General features: G+C 34.7%; 1 protein-coding gene across 16 annotated transcripts in view; it reads right to left on the reverse strand.

Moving 5' to 3' along the window:
- DMD (dystrophin) overlaps positions 1-25,099 on the reverse strand; it is a 1,151,138-nt gene that overhangs the window by 228,304 nt on the left and 897,735 nt on the right. For all 16 annotated transcript variants that reach the window (XM_077781657.1, XM_021553010.3, XM_021553014.3 and 13 more), the window contains one exon: positions 9,891-10,080. In XM_077781657.1, coding sequence (XP_077637783.1) covers positions 9,891-10,080 — 190 coding nt within the window. The remainder of the gene's footprint in view (positions 1-9,890; positions 10,081-25,099) is intronic.

Below are 25,099 nucleotides of genomic sequence, written 5' to 3' on the forward strand. Positions count from 1 at the left end.
CAAAACAAAAGATGCTGTTTCCAGGTAATGCAAAATTACAGATATTTTAGTAAGGTGGATGAAAATATCATCATCCCTATTTAAATTACAGAATTAATTTTTTACCCTCACAGATATTTTATAAGCACCCATGTATGTGGAATATCCTGACCTCAAACTCAGCACCTAGAGCTGATGCATGCAGGATATCAACGAAATTCACTTTTCACATCATTACCACAACACTTGAGATGTGAGAGGCTTCAATTCCAGCCAACTGTCTTGCCCAAGCCCCTCACAGAAATATAAATAGATGTTTAACTTTCAAAGGATCCAGACTGTGCTTTCTTTTCTGTGCTGTGTTTTGAAGTTTTGAGATCATCTGTTTTATGTGATGTAGCTGCAAAAATATTGCCTCTGAGTTAGCTCTGCAATAATTCACTCTTGCTGCAGCAATGATTGAGTAAACAGAAGCTTCTACCAGAGGCATTCTTTTCTATTATTTATTGTAATATTTTTTCATAATTTAATGAGAAAAATTTAAAAGCAATATTTTCATCCTTTCATGTTAAATTAATTTACAGTGCTATAAGCCAAAATGAAAACAGAGAAATCATCAGCAAAACAGCATGCTAATAAAGACAGATTTCTACAAAGTTTCTTAACTAAACTCATAAAATAATTTTTTTCTATTTCTGTCAGGTCCAGCTTGTCTCTATTTGTTCCCAAGTATTGAGACATGCAGTAAAAATTACACAACAATGAGAAAGCAGAAACTACATAATGACACAGAAATTGAGAAGAAGAAATATTTTAAGCAAATTTGATTTATGTTAGCATATATTTTAAATATCTGCCCCCATGATATGTGGAAATACCAACCTCCAGCCTTGTGTTGTAAAGATCATAAAAATAAACCCATAAAATATTTAAATGATAAAGTAACCTCAAAATGAAAATAAAATTAATTACATAATTTAAATATACCCATAGTTCCCTCTCCCTTTCCTCCATCTCACCCAAACAACTGGGTGAAGAGTTTCTATTCTGAGTCAGACACAATAAGTGTTGACAATCTGTAAAATTCCCTTTGCCATCAACAGCCCTTGAGTCTCCCAGGATGAGGCTTAGTGCCAGGGATCCGTGGCTGTGGAAGTGCAGCTGCAGGTTTGCTCCAAGGGCACCGCGCGGAATTGCCGCTTCCGCGCCCCATCCCAGAGCTGGGTTAGAACTGGCAACGACACTAGTGTGCACCCACAGCACCCAGGAATAAAACTGTGTGCTCAACATCCAGCAGGAAACACAAGATAACAAAACAACCACCTCCCACTTACAGCTGCCCTTGCAGAAATCACATTTTTTGGTGGTATTTTTCAGGTGGTGCTAACCCTCCGTAGTATTCCACGTCTCACAAATCAAAGGTTAAAATAAAATTGCTCCTTTTTTTTTTTCTTTTTAAGCAAATCAACAAGCTGGGATTTAAACAGTGCTGCAACTCTTACTCATGAGGCACAGAATTACAATAGCACAGTTAAAAAGAAAAAGAGATGATCCGTTCAGGCTAATGCACTGTTGTGACTGTAATAGGTGTAACATAAGTGAGAACAGGTTTATTTCATAGCTTTGATCTCACAGCTTCCAGCAGGTTTCCAGGTTCTGGAAAGAAAGGATTTGCCACTTCATTTACAGATCAGGGAAATACACTTTGATATAACCAGTACAAAAAATAGCAGGACAACTGTAAGCTTTTCCCAGCAAAAGACCTTTGAAGTTCAACAATGAAATTAAGTGACTCAGTCTTCTGGGTTTTGTACTTAGTCCTCTAGAAAGTGTGTCTTGCTATTCTTTTTTGTTGAGCTATGAAGTAGCTGCTAAAAAAATAAAAAGTCATTAAAATTGTGTCCAATCTAGCAGACTGAGGTAGAAATTAAAATTAGGTAGGTTTAATATAGCAGACAATGTATGGTATTTCTGGGGAGAATAAAATTTGTATCTTTAATCTGCTTAGTTAGTACTTGATGCTCACATTTCCTCCATTGGCAAATTTTGCCTAAAAACTGTAATATCAGATTCAGATACCAGAAATCAATGTTCTGGCATTAATAAAAAGAAGCCACATAGTCTTTTTTTAAGGTTAATTCATTTATTTCACAACAAATTATCAGTGTTTTGACTTTTTGACTGACACATTCTTTTCAATCAAGCTGCTATGAGCTATGAAGACTTCTAACATGAAAAAAATTATATAAAGAAAGAAAATAAAAATGTTCATCTTTAGAACTGATTAATATGCATGCTTCTTGCTTCCTATGGCCTCTTTTCGTTTTCCATTATCTTTTCAACTACACAGAGAGTACAGAGATGAAGATATTCATTCTAAATTGAGTCCAGACTCAATTTTTTAAATTTTAATTTTATTTAATTTTAAATTGAGTCTGCAAAACAGGCTGACATAATAATTCTGCACTAAAAGCCAAAAAAATAGTCTTTGGATTAATAAGTGGGATAAATGGCAGTTTATCTGGTGAAAATCAATAAAATGAAATTATCCACTCACCTAAAAAATGAAATGGAATCCAATGAAAATAAATGATTCAAATGAAAAATGTGGCATGCAAGGAGAAATTAACATGTGGAACTTTGTGCTGACAGAAGAGGTTCAAATTCTTGTCAGCAGTTGAAAGAAAGGAAATGTAAACTGACAGAAAATGAAATGGGACACTTGGTACAGAAAAGTTACTTTTGCCAAACATTGTCAAAAGTAGATAGTGGGAGTTGCTAAGTAAACAACTGCTGCACAGTGCATATGCAGAACAGCTAGTATTGTGAAAAAATGTAAATTCACATCCAGAAAACCTGTGACATGGCAGCTATATACTCAAAAAAAGGGAAATTTGGAGGCACTTCTTTTGGAAGACTATTTTTGTCAGTCCTATCTAAAAACCTTTCACAAAGCCAGTATAACTTTTCTCTGGAAATTATTTGTACTTTTATTTTATTCCTTATTTGTATTCTTTGTAGGTCACTGACATCTTAAATATTCAGGAAGATATCTGCCGTAAGCCAAAATTAATACTTTTCCTCAGTTATGCACCGTACACTTTATCCCTTTTACATTAACATGTTAATAATCACAATACAATAATTTTTTATTTTTACCTGCATTGGAAAAATACATATTTTGTCTCACAAATGAAAAATTATGTGCTCTTTAGCCAAGTGTATTGAAGAGTCTGGTAGGGGGCATAATTGCATAAGGCACAGATACACTTTTAAACTCATCATCAGAATATATTAAAGGCTACCACTGGGTTTTTGCCTAGTTTTTACTGATTATTCAATTTTTAAATAAATGTGCTATAAGCAATACAAAGTGAATAGAAGAACTAAATGACAGATTAGACTGCACTAGTAAATACTGACGGTCATGGGAAGATGGAATGGCAGAAGTCTTCCAAGTTCTGGTAAATACTCTAATTCCTGCCACTTCAAATTGATGTGCTACAGTGAAATAGGACATTTACTTCCAAAGGGTATGAGAAAGTCCATCCATCCCTTCTTTGGGTGTGTGAGAGCCCACTTTAGAAAAGCCTACACAAAGAGTGGTGGGATATCCTATAGAAATGATAAGGTTAGGAGAAAATGCAGGAACTGGAACATGCTCAGAATAATGGCAAACCATCATATCCCTTCTATTCCATTTCTACTTGGGATTTTTCCATGCCCTCCTCTAATAATCTTACTAAACACAACAGAACCTCATACTTCATGCTACAAAAGCTTTTCCCATCTAATCTGTGTTTGAAAACCTGTATTTAAAACTGGTAGGCTTTGAATGCTGATCTACAAATGAAAAATTAGGACCATTCCTCTGGTGTGCTCAATAAACTTTTACAGAGGAAATACATAAATCAAGCAAGTGAGAATATATACTAAGTCATTTAGCACATTTGAAAAATGGGATTTTCTTCTACCATGATTATTAGAACATATGCAAATAAGAAATTAAAATAAATTTATGTTCTTATTTGGAGACACCTACTTTATATGTGAGATTTCTGATGATTGAGAGCTGTTTATTTTCATGAGAACAGGTTTTAAGTGTAGTTAAATCTCATTCTAGTACCAGAGAACTAGATATCTTGATAAAACAATCCTTTTACCTCCCAAAAGAAAATTTGTGCTGGTAGAGTTTTTTTCTTCTAAGTTCTGAAACAGGGAGGGCAGAAGCAGAATACACATTAATGCATCAACTCATAGGCAAGCTGCAGCAGCAATAAATTTCTGTTTTTATAATAAAGACCATCCAGACTAAACTGAAAAAAACACTTGACAAAAAGTAGTTACATCTACCTATCTGGTTTATTGCTGATTTCTGACCACTTCTCTTTCCAGCTAAGAAGAACAGTTGTATTATCATCATCCCCACTGAAAATCAGCACCTGAATCTCCTGTGAAAGTATTCACTATTTGACACTTGCTGTTAACATTAAAGAAACATTAATCCCCTTCCTTGTGACTGCTAATTGCAATACTGAAAAATTTGTGACCATGTGTTTTCAAAATAATATGAACCAATATTTTAAAAAATCCATTCTGAGAAAAAAATTCACTCTGAGATGCTATCTAGCCTTTCTCAGAATAGGTTGTAAGAAGAGCACTTGTTTTAAAACACAAGATTTTGGAATTTCTTTTCTGTTATTCAGTGGAATAAGTGGGCACTGCTATTCTATTCCAGGTGCTGTAGAACAGATTTTATTTTAGAATTGGCAACAAGTTAGTATAAAAGGCAAACATGGAGAATTAATCTTTTTTAAAAAAACAGGTAAGAAAAGAAGATTATATGTTATTTTTAAAGTTTTCAGGGAACAATTATAAACACAAGTGACTGAAAAAGGGTTTCAGAATGGAGAATGACAAAGTGTTTCAGAAGAGAGAATGGAAGTACTTGAAAATGAATTACTATTTTTTAGTAAATTCAATTGAAGTGAGCAAGAATATTACAGATACAGTCTCTTTTCTATTTGACAGAGAATCATCATCTAATCCATAAATCATTCACAAAATGAACTGTGTTGGACAATAACACATAAATTATATTTGAAATAAATTTGGATGCAATGTTTTATCTCTCAAAATAATTGATAAATAATTGAAAAATGTCAGGAATATGTATCTACCTCAGATTTTTACTACTGTAAAAAAAAACAAACAGCTGCCTGGACACCTTAAAAACAAGTGAGCACCTTTGAAGAATTGATAGGAATAGAAGAGACAAGAGTGCCTTCCTTGCTGTTCATGCCCCTTAGATGATGTTTTTAGATAAAAAGATCACTGTGAGAAAATAAGGGTACTCCCCATACTGTATATTCTGAGGTATAACTTGAGGCACTGCATATTTTTCATGTTATGAGCAACAAAACTCCTGACTCTAATGGAAAACTACTTAGGTTACAGGCTAAGTGAGCATGAAGGTGGCAATAAAAATCAATCTGCTATGTATTTCATGCTGAAGTATTAACTTTGTTTCATTTATCATATTCTGGCATACTTTTAGTCAGGTTTATACTACCAATAATTTGTCAGTCATGATCGATTATTTCAGAATCATTTTTTAAGCTGTGTATGTAGTACAAAAGCATTCTCCAGTTACTGTTTACCTAGGTGTCACATGCAGTATTCTCCATCAGATTTCAGTGAAAAAATCTGTGATTATATTCATCTACATGCTTAATATAAACTGCTTGCATTCATAAAGTAAGAGGATAAATCCACACTAGCTTCAAAATTCTATCTAATATCACATAAGCTGCATAAATTGTCACATACAATTATTGCTAAAAAGACAGACCAGAAAAAATACTTCATACAATCAGAGAATTCTTAAGGTTGGAAAAAACCTCAAAAATAATCAAGTCCAACCATTAACCTAACACCACAAATTTCACCATTAAACCACATCCCTAAGTGACATGGGATCCAGGGATTGTGACTCAACTACTTCCCTGGGAAGCCAGTGCTTGTTCCAGTGTTTGACAACTTTGAGAAAGCTTTTCCTAATACCAAATATAAACATGCCCAGGCACAGCTGAGGCCATTTCTTCTTAGGAGAAGAGACCAACTCCCACCTTGCTACAGCCTCTATCAGCTGAAAGCCTGAGCCTCCTTTTCTCCAAGCTAAACATGCCCAGCTCCCTCAGTCACTCCTCATAAAACAGAATTGGCCCCAAAGCTGAGCCCTGGGAGCATCCCTGCTGTCTGTCCCCGCTGGAAGTGACCCTACTCCCCACCACTCCCTGAGCCTGGCCCCACAGACAGTTTTTACCCAGCTAAGGGGACACCCATCCAAGCTATGAACAGCTGGCTTCTCAAGGAAAATGCTGTGGAAGTTCTCTCCCACACAATCCAGGAACCTCCTAGATTGCTTCTTCTCTGCTGTGTTTCTGCATTTTCAGAGGACATCTGGTAAGTTGAAGCTCCCCAAGAGAAAAAGGACTGGTGACTATGAGACTTATGGAATTTGCTTATGGAACATTTAATCTTTCTCTTCATCCTGGTGGGAGGTCTATGACAGACTCCCACCAGAATATCTGCCTTGCTGGACTTCCCCTGATTTTTAACTAAAACCACTCAATGCTGTTGGCACCAGCATCAAACTCTAGATAATCAAAACACTCCCTTCCATACAGGGCTGTCAGACCACCTCTCCTTCCTTGCCTATCTCTTCTGAGGAATTTATAGCTATCCACTGCACATTCCAGGCATACAAGCCATCCATATCTCTGTAATGGTAGCTGTGCCATGGTTTTCCAGCTGCCCAATGGGCTCCAGCTCGTCCTGTTGGTTGTCCCTGCTGTGTGCACTGGTGCAGGTGGACATTGGGCTATAGATCCCCACCCTTCTTCAGGGAGAACCCCTAATTCCTGTATGACCGTTCTGAGGTGCTTCCATGGTATCTAACTCATCAATAACTCTTGTATCTTTGCAGCCACAAGGATCTCCAGCCTCTACCTCCAGTTCTCAGACCAAAGGACCTCACTAGGACAACATCCCTCAAACATGCTGTCCCCAGGCTTATCTCTAGTGAGGCTGGTTTTATGTCTTTCTCCCTTCAAATCCAGTTTACTCTTCACTAAACCCTGATAACTCTTTTGCAAAGATCCTTTTCCCCCTTTGCTACAGGTGCACTCCATCTGTCACCAGCAGGCCTGGTGTCACGTAAACTGACCCACAATTATAATGAACACAGCTGAGAGTTTGTATCACTAGAAGTATGAAAGCAGAAAGTGAAATTAATTTTCATCTCCTTCAAATTGTTACTTAACAAACCAGGCCTCATGAGAACACATGATGTATTTCAACTAGAAAAAAAATGAAGCAGTACATAATTACACAACTCCTTGGAGTAACAGGTTTGTATCCTTGAAAATTCTCCAGAAAGTATTCTGTGTGAATCACCTCAACTATTACATTGCTGTCAGCTCAGACAAATGATGCATGCAAATACATGCTTGTACAAACAAACAGGGTGTTTATAATGCAACATTTTAATATAATTACATCATTGTGTAATTAGAATGTGCACTTATATAAGTCTCACCTTTCTCTTTCTGCTACTGAATGAACTGTTAACTACTAAGGAAAGATTAATCTTTATTAGTGACAATTGAGTTAATGGTTTCTGAACACGAAAAGGAAAACAAATTTCTAAAACACGGTATTTTCCTAGACAAGCAACTGCTGCTATGTAAAAAGTTTCTGTACAGCAAGTAATTATTTTCCTAATTGTTTAAAGGAATAAGATAAAGTTTGAGAGTGTAAAGCGGGAAGATGATGGATCACTAAAAGTGAGATAAACATCTGTAGTGTCAAGGATACAAAGTTACTACTGAACTCAGAAGCTTAGCTTTTTCATTATTTGTGTAGAAAATTGTTTATCAAAATACTGCTTTACACCTAGTGGTTAAAAATATCAGATTAAAACAGAATTGTAGCATTTCAAGAGTCCTAGTGTCTATTTTCACATTATCCAATTCTATGGAACTATGTAAACAGCAAGACAGACTGCAGATCTAAATCCATTTGTTATATTTGACCGTAACTTTTATGCATTCTAATAAACCCAGGCAGTCAAAGTTTCTTTCCAAAGAGTCATGAGACACTGGTATTTAATTAGAAAGCACAATTTTATTTTATCTCCTCGGATCTGAATTCAGCCTGGTTGGTGAGAGAAAAAAAAAAAAAAAAAAAAAAAAGACTTCATGTAGGAAAAAAAACTAAGTTGGAAAATTCTAATTCTGACTGAAAGAATTTAGGATTTTTTTCTATGCTGGAGCAGGGCTTGCAGTTTTACTACACATACTGGATGATAACAAACCATATTGAGGACATGGACTGTATTTGAATATGTCTGCTTTGATACATGTAAAATTTATGTAGTGGGTTTCTTGGAATATACTAATTCTCTGTCATTGCCTGATGTGTTATGTAGGGTAAGTATATTTCTGACCCACAATACAGAGTTAAATAAAAGGCTTATCACTATTTATTTTTTATGTGGCTGATTGTTTGCATTAGTGAGAATAACCCCTTTCCACAAAGAACATAAATACATACTTCAGAGACTTCTGTGACGTAGTAAAGCTCCTTTTTCCCTGAATCTTTTATATGCATAAACTGTGTGCAAACTACATATTTATGTCATGTTCTTGCTTTTCATCTTTATACATCAAAGTGAATTGTGAGAGAGAACTCCCACAAGCAGGGTGTGAAGCCTGAAAAAATCAATGCAGCAATACCTGAGAAACAGAATGAAAAACCACACTCTCTTTCCTGATCATTCAGCTGGCATTATAAAATTGTTCTATTGATAAAATTATGATCCATTACCCATCTTTAGAAAATAGACAGTACTTGCACCACTATCCACCTGTTTGGACAAAAAGCTTTCACAATAAAGACTTGATACAGAGCACTGGGCTGTGACTACTGCAAATATTACCCATCATAATAAATTAATTTATTTTGCAGCTAAGAATTCTTGAACTACTATATACATTTACTCTTTTTTTTTTTAATCACTTATAGCTAAATTTTTCACAGTATGTTTTTCATCAATAAATAAACTAAGGTATAGAGTATCCAGGACCTTAAATCTCCAGTTTTAAACTTCCTGTCAAAATCAAAATCATGCACTATGAGTGAATACAAGAAATTTCTTCACTGAAAAGGTCACTGGGCTTTGGAATAGGCTGCCCAGGGCAAGGGATGAGTCAGCATCCCTGGAGCTACTAAGATGTGTAGATGTGGCACTTGAGGACATGGTTTAGTGATGGCCATGGCAGTTCTGGGTTAATGGTTGACTTGATGATCTTAAAGTTCTTTTCCAACCTAAACTATTATATGATTCTATAATACTGGAATAAAGGGTCCTGCCTTCCAAACATCCAATCAACCTCATATTTAAGAAATTTAAGACTTCAAGCAGACATATCTGTATTCCTCTCAATAACTGTAGCAAAGAAAACGCAATGGAAGTATAACAACATAGTTCTACAGCTCCATCTCAACTAATTAATTTTCTTTCTCCTCAGGATTCTCTGGAACAATAAATACAATATTATCTTTCTTTAAGATTTTTTTTTCCCCAGAGGAAAATAACTATGAGAACTGTCCAGGCATATATTATGAACATTTGCATCGTTATCTCTTTTTATTACCGCAATGGAGCGTGCTGATAATAGACTACCAAATTACCATTTCTTCATGTATTTGAAAGTAATGGAGAAAAACTAATTCAGTTAAGCTACATAGAAGAAACTTTATGCAAATTATATAACTTCTATAAATATCAGATATGCCTGATAAACTCTCATATTTGTCAAATGCCTCTAGACTTGGCTTACCCTTACCTGCCACTGTTTCATGAGGTCCCGAACCACTTTGGCATCCTCTAGTGTCTTTTCTTTGTGTGTGGCATCCTGCAGGACATTTGCAGTTGTTTCAGCTTCTGTGAGCCAAGCAAGGAACTTTTCAAGATCCAGGTAGAATTGCTGCAACATTCTTAGGGCTGATTCCAGAGCTGCTTCACGCTCACAAACCCTGCACAAGTACAAAAAAATCAAATACAGTGCTCTTTGGAAGAGAACAAATATTAATCATTAAATAAAAATGTAAAAAAGACAAATTAAATATTTTTCATGTACCAGTCAAGGTAAGTTTGCTAATATATTAGCTACAGAACTGCTACTGTAACTTTGGCAGGTTGGGCTCCTTTTTTATATTTTCACCTGAGAAGTAGTAAGTTGAATCAGTCTGATACAAAATAAGACAAAAACACTTCTTTCAAAGTACTATGTCTAAAATATGCACAATTGAAAATTGTAATTCCTTGGTTTTGTTTTAATAAAAGATTATTTTTTCCACTACAGCGGAAATACTTGTTTAGTTTAAGAAATCACAAAATAGTTCCTGACCACTGCATGATATGATAAATTCAGTGATTAATTTTCACTACTTGAAACATTTAGAGTTTTTGTTTAAAATCTGAAACCCTTATAACACTAAAGTTTGTGTTAGCTTTGTGGGTTTTTTTAATGCATTCTTATTTTAATTTTAATTTGAATGTGATACATGACAAGGATGATCTCTATTAGTTACAAGATAAACCACAATTTTAAAAGACAAAGGCTATCTTACCCTTGGGGAAGATCTAACTCAGATTAGGAAAGATACTAAAGATTTCAGCAACTCTGGTGCTGAAAAAACATTAAAGTAGATCTATGTTATATCAGCATTCATATGCAAAGTAGGTGTCATGTATTCACTGATATTTTTGCTTTGAACTTGAGCAAAATATGGATTTAGAAACATGGGCAGCTAAGTATGACATTGTTATTAGCACAAATCTGTGAAGGTGACTTACCTATTGTATTATATGCATATTTGTTTAACATCAACATGATCCCTAAATAATTTTTTAAGCTCTGAAAATACTTATTAAGGTCATTTGGTAATGTGCATTACTTCAAGTGGAATGAATGCACTTTGATACACACCTATGTCAAGTCTACACATCTGTGGTGGTCTTCACATATCTCAGCATATTTCCTGCCTAGTTATTTAGGGAGACTAAGATACTAGATTTGACCTTCTAGAATTCTAATTCTACTAGATTTTAACTTCTCAAGTTGTAATTAATCAGAAGAGGTCATGAAATTTCCATGTGCTGATCTCTCTTGCTAATCCTGTTTCCAGTTGTGAAGGGGTTGTACTCCTTGGTAGGTAATGATATCACCCTAAACCCCAGTTCACCAGTGGAAGTGAGAAAAGAAAAAAAACCAAAAACTACCACACAAGTTTTGCCAAGTGGCACTGACTTAGCATGTTTTTTTGACAAGCATATAGTTAAATTGCAGCAGAGGATAGTAAGAACAGAAAAAGTCAGTCAGAGTACAGGCAAGGACAAGCACTACAGGAAAAAAAAATATCCTCCTTGAGAGATTAATGTCACAAGAAGTGCCATATTTCTATTCTATTTTTAATCCTTTGACATCTTATTTGCTTTTTCCCAACCATTTTGTTAAAATAAAAAAGGACGTATTTTTCATTCAAAAACTGAGGAAGCTATTGAATGCCTTGCTACAAACTCATCCATCAGGTTTTTTTTTTAAGCTTAAAAATGGACTGGATTTTCACCTCAGTTGCACCTGTTGCCACCTACAAGAACTCTCCACATCATGACACTGCTCAGGCTGCATTAGAATGTGTCCCCAGGGGGCTGTCAGTAAGAAACACTCAGATGCAGAATAGTGAACATGATCTCTTTCCCAGTTAAGTCTAGGTGGGAATAAACATAGCTTGTGCTCAGGCTACTTCTAATTTAAAATAACTGCAATGAAAGAATTTGTTGTTCTTTTTTTTTAAATTACAGATTAGTTACATAGAAATGACACCTAAATATACTAGCAATATACATTAAAAGATAATAAGATACAGAAAATCTTTTACCTGGAAAAGACTGTATTGACCTATTTACCACTTTTAGCTCAAAACCAACATTACATTTATTCAACACAACTTGGAAATGGAATACAATTGCATAAACTAAATGCATTTTTTCCAGTTCTTCAGAGAACAATTCTAAAATATACTTTATAGCATTATTCTAATTCAATTTACAGTGTGCAGCATGGTAGTTAATAGCCTTTGCAGAATCACATAAAATTTTTTTTCTCATGCACTTCCTTCATAACATGAAAGGCACATTTTTAACTACTGTACACCTGCATTCCTATAAATACATAGCAATACTCTGAAAATAACAACATTCTGCAAATACACAGTGAGATTTAAAACCAAACCCAAAACCTAAGCACAGATATGAAAAAGATATTCAAAGGGAGAACAATTTGAAGGATTACTCAAAGTCAGAATTAGTGTTTTAGAGACTCTCAGACTTCAAGAAAAAAATATAGCATTTTATTGATCTGGACAAAGAATGAAGTTTTTATCATGAAGAATCTTCTGGCATTTCTATGATGCACAGAAATCTTGTGGCACATAATTCTTTCAGTCTGCAGAAATATGTTTCTTTATAATATACTAATACCATAATTCCACCAAAAGTATTTAGTACTTTGCATTTTAAATTTTGGTACAGTGAACATGGAATAAACATTCAGCTACACTGACTGTTCTGCAGCATATCGATAAACTTCACTCTACTTGGCTTTCCCACTACAAAACTATGAAGATGGAATGAAAAAAGAAGGTCTAAACATGAGGAATAAAACTGAGCATCAAATCCAGCATATGCGAAATTGCACAGAATCATAGGGGTCAAAGAAATATGTCTATTGAACAAGATATTATCGCACAAAACCAAAATAAAGATGCTTTCTCTTTAGTCTGTATTATCCAGATATGTTTAATTTCATATTTCACTGTTCAGTGCAAAAAGTAAGAAAATAACATGAAGTAACCAGAACTGTATCTTAGTGTAAATAGAAACCTATACAGTACAAACAGTACAGCACACTGCTAAAATACTAAAAGATAATAATAATATTATTATTATTTAAAAATATTTTAATGGGATAATCATTATTTAATCTGTTATACTATGCTATAAAAATAATCACAGAATGTATAACCAAAAGCTTCTTATTCAAGGAAGAAACACTAAAGGTGGGATTCATCTTATTTTCATCTAGACACCCAGAAGACAGACAAACTACACTCCCTCTATAAAACATTTCTAGAGGACACAGCATTCCTGGAATTCAGTTTCTCCTCCCTTGCCTATACACATCTGTTGTACCAGATCAAGGTCAGAGTAAACTATTTTCCCTGACTACAACACTAAATCACCTATAACTTAGACAATTTTGATTTTACAAAAGCTTTAAACTTTTTTATGTCTAAAAATAGGCAAGCTGGTCCCCAAACATGCCTGTAAATTTGATTTTTAGGAACTAGTGGCATCAGTGGCAGTGAATTCACCAACTCTAGTTGTTGTATGAGCTTTGTTTCAGGACAGAAGTTATGATGCTCTTTTAAGTACATGTCAGCTGAAGGCTTTGAGCTGAGCAAATAATGGTGGCATGTGAGGGGAAGTGAGTCAAGCAATGTATGAACATTTATACTGCCAGGAAGGTGTTTTTAAGGGCTGAAAAAAATCCACAAAAAAGGAAATTTACCAGCCTCTGTTTCAGGACATTGCTGTTGTGCTGAGAACTTTTAGAGCTAATATTTTTTAAACATAGCAGTATACAAATGTTCATGAAGAAAAGGAGGGTAAAATTAAGTTATCATTGCAGAATGTTCTGTGATTCTATGATTGAAATTATTGCAGCAGTGCTTCAGTCAGCACTACCAACGCCCATGCAACACAAGGAATACAGTGTTTGTAGAGGGTCTGCAAGTGTGAATATCAGATTTTTCTTCAGCTTTAGTGTTTGCTACATAATTTGGAATGAATCATTCACATTTTATGAGTGTCTGTGTATTTCAAATTGCCATGCTTAGTCACAGTACAAGATACATGGTGAGAGTCAGTGTGTGAATAATGCTTTGAGTTGCTCAGGTAAGAGGACATGCAACATGTGCATAGCACAAACACACTGCTGTTTCCCAGGTATTTCTTTAAGAGCAATAAAAGTAAAGGAACTCTGTATCATTCAGTGTTCAATAGATCACTAAATCACACTTCCATCTGCAGACTGTAGTGATCTAAAGTTATCTCACTGAGATATAAAATAAAATATCCTAGACTACTGGCTGTCAAAGCATCAGGAAATGGTTTTACTTCCATAGTTCATGTGGTTCTCTTTCTATAATTTTATTTTCTCTTTTCCAACAGTACAGTTCTATACAATAAAAAATAAAATAAAATTTAAAAAGTTACCTGAATTTCCTATATTCTCTCAACTATCACAGAGATTTTGAATTACATGCATATTCCTGTTAATGCTGGAAAATTTTGCACCTTTTTCATGAGCTTTATGTCCTTTCCATATATGAAAATGGAACAATTGCAAAGCTTTATTGGATTATTTAATTTTTACTACTAAATAAATTTAAGCTCTCACTGGTAACTCTTCTTCAGCTGTTTTAACCTGGACTGATAAAAAACCTATCAAAGAGGGAGAATAATTTAACCTCAGATAAAGTTGGAACACAAAGAGATGCACAGATATGAAAATTAAATTCTTAAAATAACTATTACTGATAAAATTTTGAAATGCAAATTCAAAATAAATCATGTTCACTAATTTTGGGACTGCTGGTTAGAGGACCTTTCTTTCAGAACTCAGGTACTATATTCTACAGTGTCAGTTAAAGTTATTAATACATGCTAGCAAGTGATAAATGTTCAGATTAACTCTGGAATACTTGTTACAACATTCAGTGGAAAAAAATGACGTTGAGACAGCATTTTAAGTACTGTTTTCTTGTGTTTTTCTGGATGTCAACTAACTTAACACCATGTTAAGGTGCACTTAGGATTTTTGCAGTAACATTTCTGCATAAAGGTGTATTTTAATTTGACCCTCTGAACAGAGGTACTAGGTTTTGCCTGCTGTAGATCACTAGCATGTGGATGTGACTATACATTTTTTGAGTGATCTTTATATATGCAAACTTATGTCCTACTATCACTATTTTGTTGGAAAATGTTCTTAACCAAGTTGATCCTACAGCACTGGAGATTGCTCACCTGTGTGCAGCTCTACCTCTGAAATAATTTTGTTGCAAATGGCTAGAAAGCCTTAACTTGTAACCAAACTTAGAGCTACAACATCCAAACCACTTGTGATCAGCATTCACATGTTGCTGACATAGCCACAGCCCTTATCCTCTCATCATGCTGAGTGAGGAGCCAGGAAAGCTCTGGTGTGCTGGTACAGAATTCTGTGCTCTAAAGACAGGCTTGGGAATTGGCTGGGTATCAGTCAGCAGGTGGTGAGCAGTTGTATTGTGCATCACTTGGCTCTCCTGGGTTCTGTTACTCTCTCTCCCTCTCCTCATAGCTACAATTAATATTAATAATCATATTGGTAGCATATTCAGTGTCATTCCAACCCTCCCTCCCATCCCCCTAATTAGTAAATTGTTCTTATTTAGCTTTTCTAGAGGAGAAACACAGAAGATTTAGCTTATCTTTCCAGTTCTTCTCCCCACTGTAGGGAAGTGAGCAAGTGGTGGCTGGTACTGAGTTGCTGGCTGGGGTTAAACCTCGGCAGTGCAGTGCTTCTCTCTTACATTAATTTCTCAACAACTTGACCTACTGCCTGAGAGCTGACTTGCCTTCTTCAGATAAGCTGAAGGGCATCTGTCTTGGTTGCACTATCCATATTTATAACAAATGAATAACCAGTCATATAATTTTAAATTCCAGTTGTAACTTGGCATACAGAGAGATTAAGTGCAACAGCTGGTGCAACAAAAACAGGCAAAGGCATCTCTCTGCTGATTCTCTTTATTTCTGCAGGAAGGAGGAACAAAAGCCCTCAGTGTCCCCATGCTCTGATTGAAACTCAGAATGTATTCACAGGGACAAAGTCCTGCTCTTTTCCTAGCAATCACAGTTTCCTAAATGACGGCACTTTCTTCAGATACAAAAATTAGAACATTTTAAAACATATCCTCATCATACCGATAGGCACACAGTTTGTCTTTTCTTAAAAATCTGTTGAGACAAAGAGGAAAATGCTTCAATGAACAGTTACTCATTCTACTAAGCAGGATGCAAGTCATTTTTCCTGAACAGTTTTTGTATTATAAATCTCTTCAAAACAAGAAAATATGTTTCCGTTGTTTCTGTACTTAGGAAAATGGATGCAAAAATGGACAGGAAATTATTTCTTTTGCTACTATTTGTTGGCTGGCTTGTTTCTACTTAGACATTCTACATAGACATTCTTGAAAAAAACAGGACTTTTATGAAAATAACAAAAATTATCAACCCTTCTCCCAGGATTTTCCTCTGAACTGCTTTCTTTGTTACTAAAGGCACTAAATCAATTTGAAGACATGTTTTTGAATTTAGATTGTTTGTCCTGTTCATTTATTTTAAAATCAAAATAGACATTGAATAGCAAAAAGAGAAAAAAAAAAACAAAAACAATTACCCCAAACCCAATATTTATCCATGAAGCTTCAGATCAGCCTTGGATAATACTCTCCCATATATTCTACACCATTTTTTATGAGACTGAGAAGATTTACTAAAAACAAAGGAAATATCACCTCCTGGGGAACAAAATCACATATATGGACTTCTGTATAGGACCTTTAAACAACCCCTTTTTAATTAAGCACCTGACAACATCAGCACAAAGGGATCTGTGTTATCCTGTAGGAAAACACCTCATCAAGCTTTTTAAAAATAATTTCTGTCTCCTCTTATAGTCTGTTCACTTATGGGATCCTACATTCCCAAAATACCTCTTAATGGGAGAAAAGAGAGAGAGAGTTAGAGGGAATGTTATCTTTTCTTGCCCCCATCACTTTTGTGTCCTTTCCCCTGCTTGCTTTGGCATAGGTTAAGAATGTTAAGAACATGTTCTCTATGTTCATCATAACCATAAATTATCATACTTACATGGTAAGCTACAGAACAATCATTAATGAAACTAAGGAGATTCCTTTGTAATTAGAATCAGTTACAGGTTATCTTTTATGCTATTGAAAACAGTTTATGTTTACTTGTGATTTTTAATTTCCTGATAAATCTTCATTAAAGTGAATTGTTTTCCAGAGAGTAAATCATAACTCTTACCAAGTAAAAGAGAAGGGAATTGAAACAAACTCAACAGTCACAGACATATGAGGTATCATTAAAAATTATTTATAGACACAGAATAATATTCTGATTAATTCTCTCCAGAGGCTTTTCTATATAGCCCTCAATCAAATTTTAAGGAAGCATCTTAAACCATTAAATAATTAAAAAGAAAAAAAAAAAAAAAAGAAAAGAAAAAGAGAAAGAAAAAGATCCAAAGGAAAGAAAATACAAAACAAAATCCAACAGAACAAACAACTCAGCAACCCCCTCCCCTCAGTTCTCTGAACCCACAGAACAGATTCCAGTCTAATCCTTGTATAATTCAAATAATGCCCCAATAAGACATGGGAAGATAATATTTAACAATTCTGTTACTCCTATTGAAGAGAGAAGTCAGAAGAAGAAATACTAAAATCTAAACTTAAACCAAACAGACAAAACTAGTCTCTTATTCTACCAAAAAAGCAAAAATATTATTGTTCTGTTTATCTTCTTCATACTTCATGGTTTATAATATGTAGAATTAATTTTTTTCTTGCATTCCAAAACATATTATTTTTTCAAAATTCCAAGGCAGTCAACAGTACCATTTAATAAACAACATATTAATTACTCAGATGTAATTTAGTAAGATAAAATCTTTGCTTTCCAAGATGGTGAAGTATAATTTAAAATGATTATGGAATTAATTATATTCTAAAGGCACTTGTTTTCTTAGCCTTACTTACTGCAGAAACAACTAGATTTAATAAGACTGTGAAATGCACTGATGGCATTACATGAAATCAATTAGAGCTCACAAAGGATACTATTAAACTGTTAGTGTAGTTTTCATTTGGAGCATCAGCCTCTGAGGGCTGAACTCCATGCCCTAGCAAAAAAGTGATTTGCTACCATGCAAGAGAGAGAAGCCTCAATTCCCAGGCTGGAAAACTTGTCTGGCAGCACTTACAATTCTTATTGTACCATGCATCATATTAAGTAACATTAAATAAACACTTAGATAAACACACACATTATTTTTTCCCCTTTAAAATATGGGCCTGAAGTAGTACTCACATTACACAAAGATGCTGACAGATCAGATTCAAAATACTTTAAAACATGTATTCTGTCAACATATTTCAAGAAGTATAAAATGCTAACTAGAAAAAAACAAAACAGCTCAAAACTGTAAAATTCAGGTCAGAAGCAGCTGGTAACGAAAACTGTTAGCATCTGAGTAAGAGGGAAAGAAGGCAGCCTTCCTATTGCCTCTTATATTTATACAATCCAATAAAAATATATTAGTTGCAGGAACCACTCCATACCTATATATCTGTATTTTTTACTCTTCAGGAGGTTTCAGACTCCAATAGAAAACTGAACTATAGAATAATTTCTACTCTACAAGGAAATAATCAGATTAAAATAGATATGCTGCAGAAAGATGGTAAAACATCAGGAACGACAACCAGAGGTATACAAGAATATAAGGAAATGCTAATAATTTATTATTATGCAGATTCAAAAACAGGGAAAGAAACTCTAGTTCTGTTCCTCAGGATCATGCAAATATAAATAAATAATTAAATAGTGAATTTCCAGAGCCCAGTTCAGCAAATTCAGATGGTGTTCAACTCACTCTCAGTTCTACAGAACTTCAGCATGTGTTTGATACAAAAGCCTTACAGAGAAAATCCTAACTCCACTGAGGATGAATAGCCAACCTTCAGCTGACTTCAAAGGGAACAGGATGTTCTCTGCTAGTTCTACCTAAATTCTTTTTTTTGGATGAATTTCAAAGACAAAATTTCTTAGTAGGAGAAATCATAACCCTTCAAACAACAATTCTGGAGCATTTAACAGAGTGGAGAGAGACATAAATACACCAAAACTCTAAGTCTGGGAGTGAGGAAGTTGGACTATTCTGCTATGAAGAGACAAGACAAAAATGCATATACCCAAAACTGTGTGCTCACAGGCAATTCAGGCAGAGTAATCCAAATCTTTCTCTTAAACAGTGCATGATTTGCAATGTTTCCTTCCTTAATGATTTTTCAAATAGTTATCAATTGTTTATCTTAAAAAGATACTTGATTTGTCTTGAGATCTATAAATTTGTACTCACTGCCACACAGGTATCCCCTATATATTATAGATAATTTATCCAACATCTGAGGAGATTAATTTCTTTTCCCTAACATATGCCTACCTGTTCTTAAACCACTTTCCAAATTGTAGTCATGGAAATGAACACATAACTGATGCATTCATCAGTTTAACTGGTGATTCAGCTTTACTTCTGCTTATGCAAAGAAATCCATAAAGTTCATCATAACCTCTTTAAAAGCAGCTATTTGGAAAGGAAGTCAAGGATACAAAGTTTTGTTACAGAAACCTCTCAAAGATGGGAAAACGAATTTAGCTAAAGCAAAATTCAAAAAATACATTCCATACTTCTACTTTTATTTCCCCCAGCATGAAAAGAAATAACAGAGACAAATGTCCACAGCTCTGAGGGGTCAGCACAGTACAAAAAGGAAGGGTGTCACCAACGGCAGATCTGAACTATGATTTCTTAGTGCCATCTTATTTCACAAGTGTATTCTGCTGGTGTTTCCATGGGAAAAAAAAAAGAGAAAACAAGCACTGGAAATGCTGTCTCTCATCCCTTGGAATAAATTCTCACCAAGAAACTTACATGTAAACTAGCTCAAAGATAAATCTAATTTCTTGGAATCAGTACATGTATGTAGTTCATCAGCTGACACTGCTACTAATTAATTACCACAGCTGAAGGATCAACCTCAGACATGCTCCAAGCACCAAGAACTCATGGAAATTTTGGAACTGTTTACCATTACTGGTAAGAAGCAGCACCAAGATTTTTAAGGCAAAAAATAACTGAACCTAGCATATATAAGCCATATTGTGGGCTACAGAAAATGCATCCAAGCTAGATTGAAAAAAAAAAAAAAACCCAACACTAAATTAGACTCTAACATGATGTGAATTAAAAAAAAACAATATACGATAAAGGAAAAAAAAGAAAATAAGGACAGAAGCAAACATATTACACTACCGAGATAAAGTACAGGAAGTAGGACATGGGGGGCATTGCAAGCTTGGCCCTTAAGGCCCTTCACAAAACTTTGCTTTTACCACACACTGTGTCAATTAAAGCAATGGAATCTCAGAAATACATGGCACATTTTAGATAAAAATAATACCATGAAGTAGACCCATATAATGCATTGCCACAGGGCACTACTGTGCTTAAGCAGATATATCTCAGATATGTAACTGATTATGTATCTTGCACAAAAGAAGAAACTGCAGAAATGCCAGCTAGAGTGATAGTTCCAAGAGCTATTATTTCTTATCATTTGCAGAAGATAATATTTTTTTTTTATAATTTACAGGAGATGTAATGCTTAGTAGCTAGGAAGTGCTCCACATTTCTTAAATTTGTCAGGGAATATAAATTTAGGGTATTGGTCAAAATGTAATTGATATTGGATGACAAACAACATGAACATACAACATAGTTTTTTCCTTTCACAAATTCCCTGCTTACTTACTGTTTCCCATTTTATGCACCTTTATCAGCTTCACCATAAATGCTCTATCCTCAAGATTTACCAGTGGAATCTCACCTCTCCTCAGTGATTTCTCACCTTGCCTATTTTGGGACGTGCAAGAAAACCACATTGTTAATTCTAATGGTTTCCAATCTGCCTCCTGTGTAGCCCCTTCCCCAGATCTCTGCCTTGGTCAGCCAGAGTCACAACCATCAGCCTCTTGTGCCACTGACCTTATCAGGAATAATGAGGACTCGTTATTTATTGATTTCTTTGTGACTTTATATAATCACACATGTGATTGAAATTTCAGTCATAGCTAAACAACAGCCACACTAAAAAGGCAAGCACTGCTGTTGTCAACCTGACACGTTTGGTGGTAACCTCCAAAGAGAGGCTAAGCATTTAATAGCAGACTGAATTATCCTTGGTTTCAAGCATGACTGACAAGCCAGTGAGGGGAAATATTAAACTGCCTGCACAGCAGCTGAAGAAATACAAAAATACAGGGAAAATGCCAGGGGAAAAAAAAAAAAAAAAAGCTATCACAATAATAACAAGGCAAACAAAACATGACAACTGAGGTCAAATTCCTTTTCCTGGCACTTTGCTAGTCCATCAGCATTATTAATTTCTGTTCAGTTTGTCTTAAAGGATATGAAGCCTGATAAGAAGTCTATTGAGGGGACTGAAAAGACATTCATTTTTTCTATGAGCTTTGGATGACAGCAATAATCAGTTTGCTATAATTTGCTAATTTATCTACACACTAATAGGAAATAGATTTAAGGCTAGACTTTCAGGGCACACAGTATTAGCTTCTGTTCTTGTTCAAACAGAAACAAAAATTTTCTAATTACTGCAGCAAATCTCACCTTTAAGAGAAAGAACAACACATTTGTCTTAATTTTCTAACGGGATGGAAACAAAAATTGACATTTATATTCTTTCATAAATCAAACTTATTCTTCCTTTAGTACCTTGCTCCTTCTTAATTTGCTGCATATGCAAAAGAGGAAGATTTCTGAAATAAAACAGTTCTTTGATATGCCCACATTAAGCTTCAGTTATGACTCAAATCTGGTCACAAAACTGCTCTCCTTTTAGAATTCTGTTCCATAAACTATTTAATGATTTTTTTCAGTTGAATTTTCCTTGAACAGCAGAAGCATCCTCATTTCAACAGAAAGGAGTAAAGAGCATTTAACACACAGTAATTATGAACAAAGAAACAGAATTTTGTTTCAATCAAGACCAAAATAAAAGCCAAGAATGAGGAAAAAAGGTGAAATAGCAAACGTTTGAGCAGTAAGGAATGGACTTCTAAATGCATTTCCTGCTTAGTTTCTGTTGATAACTTGCTCACACTATGGCCTAGCTGCAAGATACTAGTGCTATTCTCCTTTAAATTGTGTACAATTAAATAATTAACACTGGATTACAGTTGGAGCATGGTGCTAGTAACAAGAAGGTGCTGGGTACCATCCCAGTATGGGCCATTTACTTAAGAGCTGGACTGGATGATCTTTGTGGGTACCATACCTCAGAATATTCTGTGATTTAAAACCAAAAACAACTAAGCTCTCAATGAGCTGAATTCATGGTGCCTAGAAATCTGAGCAAATCCTTTGTGGAACAGACAAAAAACAGCCATTTAATTCAAAAACTGCAACACTTTTTGCTGTGAGTTTTTTTTTTGTTTTTTTTTTTTTTTTTTTGTTTTTTTTTTTTTTTTTTTTTTGTCTGTGTGCGGACTTAGAAGACCTACATATGATCTATTGCCTTTCTGGAAGAGATAAAAGTACTGGGCTATATATATACTCAAGTGGTGGGAAAATTTGGTTAGACTAATGCTGAAACTTTTAAGAAACTCATCCCTGAAGTCACAAGGATCCAGAGATCCTTTTGTGAAATACTGTATTACTGCTGGTACTCTCTCCCAGAATAACTCAGGAACTCTTTCCTTTTTATAATCATGAAAGAGTTTCTCAAGAATCACAGGAATATGTTCACAAAGGTGGAAATGATGACTCACACGTTATTCTGGGTCACATTGCCTTTTCAGTGCATCCTACCAGCATTTTGAAATCATATCCAAGTCTATATTCTCAAAAATTAAACCAAAAACATTTGCTACTACCAATTGAATTCCCATCTTGGATCTGATGTCAGCACTGCACAAAAAAGTGCTGTCAGCTAAGTGGAAAACTAAGATAAAACTAGAGTACAAGCAGTTAAGATGACTTTCCAGATCTCCTGATTATATGAGCTTTGTCTGGCAGCTTCATTTACTTCTTACAATATATTTTTCTTATATGTTATGAATGTCATCATTCTGAGGGATGTCAGGAGGAAAAAAAAGCAAAGCATTGTTAACTGATGTCATTGCTGGTAAGACTGATCTTATATTTTGTACCTAAATATTTGCTTGAGATTGTAGGCAGTTAGTAGAATGTCTTTCAAATACATTACCTCTCTTTTATCTATTATCATAGAATAATCCCTCTGCACCAAATGTTTTTTTAGGTGTGCTTTTAAAAATGGATATATTAAGAAATGATATAAGTAAAGCATAAACTGAAAAACATAACAAATTAAAATCAATTCACACACTTGCCATTCACTCTCTTCTTATAATCCTTGTCTAAGGATTTAAAATAAAGGTAACTAGTTGGAACAAAGAAAATAAAAATACTTAAATCTCTTGTCAGAAAACAACTGTTAGGTAACTTTAAAGACATCCATATTCTAAACACAAAAGGCTTAACATTTTTGCATCACAAGCACCAAATACAGAATTTGTCATTAGAGTTTACTGGAGAATAACTTTTGAGAAGTGTGAAGTGCTTTACCGACAAATTAGTTTAATGAAAATGAAAGGCTTCTCATGCCTACTTCTCTAATAATAAAGGCATGAGGATCCCATATGTAATTCAGATTTTTCAGAATAGTGCCAGATTAAATGTTTTTTTCAAATCTTTGTTTTATTCAAAATAATAGTCAACAGAGATACCTTAGTTTTTTAGAATAAGCATGTTGATGTATAAAATTATTTGGTCCTTGACATAATCTCAACTGTGATATCTCAGATTGCAGAGATTCACTTTTGTTTAGTGTGACCAGTTTTACTGATGAAGTAAAATTACTCAAGTTCTTACAGATCTCATACCAAGAGAAGTTCTCAAAGGCAGCAAACATCTAGACTGAGAACTTCTTCTTTAAAAAGTGCAGGCAACAGAGAAATATATTATCAACATCTCTCACAAAACAAAAGAATTACCCTACAATTACAATATTTTCCACCAGACTTTGCAATTTTAAATTAGAATCCATTGCTAAACTGGTGTAAATAACAAGCTTCAGCATGACGTGTTCATTGTAAAGAAGCAGTCTCTCTTCATGTCTACTTTCTTTGAGCCTGGCAAAATTGTATTGAAAACCAATCAATAAATCACCACAGCATGATGATAAAAATGAAAATTATAGTGTTCTCTTTGGGAAAAAAAAATTACATCAGATAATGACATCTTTCATCTTCATTTAAAGTCACATTTGCAAGGATTTCTTGCTCACACTCCCATGAATGCAGCTCTATATCCAGGACAACAACTGCAGGCACAGATGTGTAAACAGACTTCTCAAGTAAACAAGTTTCTCATGGCCACAAAGTGTGCCTGCACAGAGAATTTTTGGAGCTGCTCACACTCATGGTACTATACAGATTTTAGGAATGCAAACTAAGCTTCAAAACAGCAGGAGAATGGAAAGGGAAAGGAGGAGTTTACTTGGACAGTGTGAATTCTTTGCTGTTTGAGTTGAGCAGTCCAAGCCAAAATGAGCAGATAAGCTTTTCAGAGATGGCTCCTAGATACTAGGAACTAACTATGAATCTTCAGTATAACTCAACAAAATTCACATTTCTGGCTGCTGCTGTGTAAATGCAGTTTTTCCTCACTCAGAATGCAACAGAACTGTAAAACAAATGTGATTACTTCCACAAGTAACATAAAGTAAAGTAGTGTTTGGATGGGTATAATATAATAAGAAAACCTGTCTCGAGCAGAATGATTGAGCTCTTTCTGTGCAGGTAGCAAAATTATACTTACAAGATTCATGGACAGGTAAAGGTTACATTTGTGTCTTTATAACAAGCAGCAGCTGATAAGGAACAGTTTGCTGCTGAAAGATCAAATCTAGATTATGCCCTTTTTCACCCTTAGAATGACTGTTTTATTATGCATTTACCTATGAAGTATATGTATCATAT

Source organism: Lonchura striata, chromosome 2 (assembly GCF_046129695.1).
Source record: "Lonchura striata isolate bLonStr1 chromosome 2, bLonStr1.mat, whole genome shotgun sequence".
Lineage (NCBI taxonomy): Eukaryota > Metazoa > Chordata > Aves > Passeriformes > Estrildidae > Lonchura > Lonchura striata.